The sequence below is a fragment of the Cryptomeria japonica genome, unplaced genomic scaffold, assembly GCF_030272615.1.
Source record: "Cryptomeria japonica unplaced genomic scaffold, Sugi_1.0 HiC_scaffold_84, whole genome shotgun sequence".
NCBI classification, from domain to species: domain Eukaryota; kingdom Viridiplantae; phylum Streptophyta; class Pinopsida; order Cupressales; family Cupressaceae; genus Cryptomeria; species Cryptomeria japonica.
This window is the reverse complement of record NW_026728906.1, coordinates 378,855-385,370: the sequence shown is the minus strand read 5'-3', so window position 1 is coordinate 385,370 and position 6,516 is coordinate 378,855. Positions and strand designations below refer to the sequence as shown.

Sequence of the window (6,516 nt, the reverse complement as noted above, 5' to 3'; positions counted from 1 at the left end):
GATCATCATAGACCAATTCAGTGATGCCAAGTCAGTTCTTGTAGGTGTATTGAACCTAACTCATCAAAGGAGGAGCAAGTGACATATGGCATTACATCAAATATTATTCAATGTACCTAATCTCATTTCTCATTGATCCACATTCAAAGAGGGACATGTGCCCAAAGTGTTGTAGTTTTCTCATTGGTTAAAGTGGTTGTTGTTATAACTAGCCCTAATTAGGGTTTCATGGTTAAATCTCGGCCATTAAATTCAAATCAATCTCGGACATTCATTTGTATCAAGACTTCTATATAAGGTTTGCCTTCTCATTTTTAAAGGTTAATAGGTGGATAATAGAGTAGAGCAGAACTGTTAGAAAGTAGAGTAGGAGGAGGAAGCTAGAGATTGTTTCCAAGACTTGTTGAAATTAATACATAAGTTTTGTTGAAGATATGGTGGATGTTTGTGCTGTCTTTCTACATTTTGCATGGGTTCTTGTTACTTCTCAAAGTTAATTGAATTTTACTGATTATGATGGAGAAATGCGAAGATATATGATGAATTACTTAGTGCTCATACCATTTGTTATTTGTTGATTGCAAATTGTAGTGCATGGTTGGTCTAAACCTCATTGTTGAAATAGTTCGATTTTTTAGTATTTTTAAAAATGTAAAAAGTTCTATATATTATTATTTTTAAATTATATTTTGAATTTTAAAAATAATTTGTTTTAATTTATTTTGAAATTTTTATCTATTAATATTTATTGCTTTTAAAAGTTTATAATATTAAAATAATTAATTATGTATTTAAAAAATTTAATATTAAATTATATGTTTATGACTTCTTAAATATTATTCTTATTTAAAGGAGAATCTAGATCAATAGAACAATTTAGATTAAATTAAACTTAATGGTCGTTGGACATAAAATCGAAGCTATTGTTAATTCAGTTTAGAATGTGATTATTAACCACACATGTCATTAGAGGGATGCAAGGTTGTATGGGCTTTAGGATGACTTGACCTTATTATGTGTGGTCATAAGGTTGTTTGTAAAGCTAAAGCAAGGCAAGTATGGATATCGAGAAAATAATTATAGTGTGTAATTTAAGACTCCCAAATGTGAGAAATAAATACAAACAAGAGAAGTGTTGAAGTATACAACTTCTATGTAACTTCTTCCCTTGCCACTCTATCTACAAAATTCCTCAGATGTATTATGTACTGAGAAGTATAAGTGGATAATGCACTAAAGGATAGTGCATACGTGACAAAACACACAAAATGAGGTTATACATGGCAATTACAAATAATTCAATACTATGTTAATACTATTACTATTGGTTCAAAGATTTACAAAAGGTATAACCACCATACTAGGTGTCAACCTATGTTAACATCTTCATTAACGAGTTTGAATTACAAATTGGCCCAAAAATATCCCTCCCTCCCTCTCTCTCTCTCTCCCCTTTTGTATCTTTGTATCTCTTCTTTTCTATCCGTTTCTATCTCCTAATCTTTATCTTAATTTCTCCTTATCCCTCTACAACTATATCTCTCTTTATTTGTCCTTTTCATCCTCTCTCACTCTATCTAGGCACGTCTCACTCTCTTTAACCATCTATTTCTTTGCCACCTCCCTCTCTTCATTCCCATCTCTAGCTCTCTCTTCCTCTGTCACCCTATCTCCAGACATGTCTCGCTCTCTTTATCTATTCATATCTCCCCTCTCACTATTGCAAACATAACATGAGCCTATTGGTAATGGAGTTCAATTATCTTTTGATTGAAAGGTTTTCTTTCACTTATGTTTGGTTTGTATTAATGAATGCACAATTGATTCAAAGTTATCCCTCGCTCATTCTCTCTCCCCCTCTCTATATATTTATCTCTTCTATCTCTATCTATTTCTCTCTCCTCTCTCTTTATCTCTTCCTCTCATATCCATATCCCTATTCTTCTCCATATCTATATCAATCTCGATCTCTATCTTCCTCTCTATATTTATCGCCTAACTCTATCTCCTCACTCCTTTATCTTTCCCTCACTCTTCCTCCTCTATCTCTCTCTTTATATCCCTATATCTCCCTCTCTCCTTCTCTCCCTATTTCAAACAAAACATAAGAATATTGGTAATGGAACTCGATTATATTCCCGGTTTAAGGGTTTTGTTTGATTGCATTTGTCCGTTTAAGTAGATGCATAGTTGATTTGGATCTATAATTTTTTCAAATGTTGAGACCTTTGTTGAATAAATAATATCATTTACTAAATGGTTTGCTAATTTATCTCACGTGTTGCACAAATATATGAAAAAATAGATCAATTTTTTTTAATAATCATTCCACATCTATTCGGCGTACATATTGCACACCAAGGTGCAATTGCTAGTTGTATATTCTTGACTTTTCTATTACACCATATCATTCAATAAAAAAGAGAATAGCGTTGATGGAAGAACCACAATCATCTGTAACCGCATAGGCTACCCATGCCTATTTGTATCACCTCCACATAGAAAAGTACCTAAAACCATGCTCTCTACATTAATAAACATTTTCTTACTTATGCAAACCATGTCATTAAAGGGTCCAAAAGTATAGGGATTCATTCAAAAAATATTCCTCACTTAATTGCATCCAATATTAGATCACTCCCGGTGTCCATGCTCTTACATGGATGTAGATTTACCTTTCGTATTAGTCATTTGTGGAAACTCAATGGGGAATTGGAGATTGTGAGTGTGGTATGAAAGACAAGGTAAAACCTATGAGAGATATTAAAAAAAAATGTACTCGAGTAGTTATCAAGAAAACTGAGATTATACTAGCGTAAAATATGACCAAACTGTTTTATTGACTTGCTCTTCTATAATATGAACCACTTATTATAATCATGAATCGATCAGGTGTAGAATTTTATTCCCCCTCTCACTCTATTTGTTCCTTATATTCGATTGTTGATCACTTTGATTTCTTAATTGTAAAAAGTTCATTAGTTAGCCACCCTTATCCAAAGAGAGTAAAAAGATAATTCTTGATAGGTAAACAAGGGATCATGGAACTAAACGTTTCCCAACCAAGAATCATCCCAATATATCACTTTTAACGCATTTTTTACTTCTCAAATTGAATATTTTTTATAAACTATTTATAATTGTCATATTATTTGATATAAAAGAAAAGAAAATTCAATCAATATAAATAAAAATAAATAAAATGAAATGTCTAATCAATATGAAATACTTTTCTCATATATTTGATTGAAGTAAGAGGAAAAAAATAATCTTTAATATTATATTTTCCTATTTAGTTACCCCAAACAACTAATTCATCAAAACATTAAGTTAAAAAAAATATTAAATAAACATATATCTCACAAAAATAATAAAAAATAAATCATCTAAATCAACTGTATGTACTTTGTTAAAAGGAGAATCGAGAGGACAATGCAGTCAACTGGACGAAAAGTTTTGGTGTCGAAAAATGGAAATAGACAGATCTCAAACATTAGAAAAAGTAGTAAACCTACTTTATTAAAGAGAATTCACTCACCTAAAGGTAAAATTTTGATCTCCAAAACTGCTAGAAAAGACACCTACTTCATTTACAACAATGCACTTCATTTACAACAACACACTCACCTAAAGATTAAATTTTGGCCGAGTTCAACTGTAGATGGATGTGAAAGAGACAATCTAAGCAACGCACTCAACGCAACGTGAGCAATGTTTTCGCACCCATCAACAGTTTGAGAATGAAGGCTCTTTTCTCTAAAATATCGCGGTTTACATTCATTATAGTTATGAGTATTGGAAGCGGTACGATTTTTAGTCACTGTTGTACCTTGACCCAAGGTAGTTCAAGATGCATTCAAACTACTCACCCATGACATTCTGAAAATCAGACATCAACGTCTTAATAAGGTTATATCTTATAGAGGTGATGGATTCTAGTGAATTGTAATGTCAAAACCGGATTCTATTTCCGCTACCCATCTACCCTCTAGGGTTTGGAAAAATAAAACGATCTTAAATAATTCTAAATACTAGATCCCTTGGACAACATGGTCTCTTCCAAGATGGGATTCTCAACACCACCAAAAAGTTTTTTTTCTTGTAGAATACCTCTCCAAAATCTATCTTCTTATACATTTATCCTCCATAAATTGGTTCTTATGTTTGCATATGTTGTCTTAAACCTATAATTTAGGTCTCCAAAACTGCTAAAGAAAAGTAATACACCTACTTGACTTCAAAATTGTAGATGGATGTGAAATAGATATTCTAATCAACGCATTCAATGTAAAGTAAATGAACATAAGTTATTTTGAGCAATGTTTTTCTGTCCTAGAACATAGACAATCTGAGAAATAAACATTGAGTAACATAAATTAATTTAAATGACGAGAGATAAAAATCTCATTGAAAAAGGGTACAAAGCATGGACAGTCTTTAGGCCAATATCCAACTCCAAGAAAGAAACTTTCCTCTCATACCGATTCTCCCACGGTGGAGAAAGATTTATATATTGTTTCCTTTGAAGAAGCCCACCGTTCCAATTAAGTCTAAACAATTCCACATTACTAAAATGATGGCGATGGCGAGAATACGTGTAAGGCAGGAGGTAAGTTGATCTTGAGATAGGCATACGCAGCAGGGCAGGGAGAAGATAGAAAATTTCAACGTTAATGAAAGGATGGTGAGAATACATCTGCGGTAGCAGGCGAGACAACCACATGCAGTAAGACTTAGTGTGACGTAAGGAAAAGAGCAACAACTCTGGAAGGATCCGTGAAATATACGGAGTCAAGATGAATTAGTCTTTGCGGAGAGTTATGGTTTGGGCTATATAAAGCGTGTAATGGGTTTGTAATAGACATTCATATCCTGATCTCTTGTGTCTGCGTTTCTATTACAATGGCTAACCGGATGATTTACTTCACGTTGGGACTTTTTCTGTTGATATGCTGTTACAGCGACAGGGTCATGGCAGGGGATCCGGATCCCTTGCAAGATTTCTGCGTTGCAGATGAGGAAAGCAACGGTGAGTGAGAATATTTATACATAAACAATGATAATGATTTGCTTATTAGACGAGTCGAGTTACTAACAGACAGATTGATTTGATCTTGTTTTAAACAGTTTTGGTGAACGGGTTCGTTTGCAAAGACCCAATGCAAGTTTCAGCAAACGATTTCTTCTTCCGGGGACTTGGGCAGGCAGGGAACACCGACAATGATGTGGGCTCCAACGTAACGATGGCGAACGTTAAACAGATACCAGGCCTCAATACGTTTGGAATATCGTTGGTCCGCATCGACTACGCAGTGGGTGGAATAAATCCTCCTCACACACACCCAAGAGCCACCGAAGTTCTTGTTTTACTGGAAGGCCAGCTTCTTGTGGGTTTCATTGACACCAGCAACAAATTTTTCAGCAAAACTTTGGAGAAGGGAGATGTGTTTGTGTTTCCAAAGGCACTTGTTCATTTCCAGCAGAATGTGGGGCATGAAAATGCAGTGGCCATAGCTGGATTGAGCAGCCAGTTTCCCGGAGTTCAGACAATCGCCAATTCTCTGTTTGCGGCGAATCCCCCTCTCCCCGATTCCGTTTTGAGCAAGGCCTTCCGCATCACCCAGGAACTGGTGAATTACATTCAAAAGAAATTCGCATACTAAACAAAACAAACAAGAGGTCTCCCAATGAAGACCGTCTTTCCCAATTCTTTTTTCTCACCGTTGAATAAAACTATCATTTTAGGGTTATTGGCGTCCTCTTGTGCCATTCATAGCATCTGTTTTGGACATCAGCATGTCCTCATCATATTCCAAAGATTGAAAATTAACCGTTGAATAAAACTATCATTTTAGGGTTATTGGCGTCCTCTTGTGCCATTCATAGCATCTGTTTTGGACATCAGTATGTCCTCATCATATTCCAAAGATTGAGAATTAAATATTGATGTCGTTTTGTCCCTTTGATGACAACATTAAAATTTCACTTTGCTGTAACACATTTTAAGGTAAGTTGTAAGCGCATTTTGAATATAATTTCCAATATCTCAAGGTATTTGTTGATTGATACGAAGAAGATAAAAGTGTCGTCATATTGAGAAATTGGCAATCGCATTTCCATCAAGAATAAGATAATAGATATAACTCATACATTATCAGTGAGATCTGCAAATATCATAATCTTCTACTTTTCCCATGCATTTATAAATGATCTAATAAAATAGAGCTTCATACATCAGTTCATTCTAAAGCTTCACGACCTCTTCTTTCATGCCTTCGATGTCTATATAACCTATGTCTTTGAAGCTTGCTCATTTTCATTCTATGCAACTACTGCAGATACTCAAATTCTTAAGAAACTGCAACAATAATGTCTTGAGTTGATGAAAAACATAGTACATGCTCACAACAAAAAAGAAGCATATTTCAAATACATAAATCTTATTCAATCAACATACTCTTTATTAAATAGTCTTGTGGTATTACAGGGGTGACATATTGTTATAAATCACAAAGG

General features: G+C 34.1%; 1 protein-coding gene across 1 annotated transcript; it reads left to right on the top strand.

Moving 5' to 3' along the window:
- The first annotated feature begins 4,902 nt into the window (after positions 1–4,902).
- On the top strand, positions 4,903–5,663 carry LOC131864373 (putative germin-like protein 2-1). The gene is made up of 2 exons (XM_059215220.1): positions 4,903–5,029; positions 5,128–5,663. Exons 1-2 carry the CDS (start codon positions 4,903–4,905, stop codon positions 5,661–5,663), a joined length of 663 nt encoding a protein of 220 aa, XP_059071203.1.
- The last annotated feature ends 853 nt before the right edge of the window (positions 5,664–6,516 follow it).

What these genes read in the sequence shown, in the direction of transcription:
- LOC131864373 (XM_059215220.1), top strand. Translation starts at nt 4,903, where the DNA reads ATGGCTAACCGGATGATTTACTTCACGTTGGGACTTTTTCTGTTGATA. An exon ending in TGCAGATGAGGAAAGCAACG is followed by an intron (nt 5,030 to 5,127) that starts GTGAGTGAGAAT and finishes TGTTTTAAACAG; the next exon opens with TTTTGGTGAACGGGTTCGTT.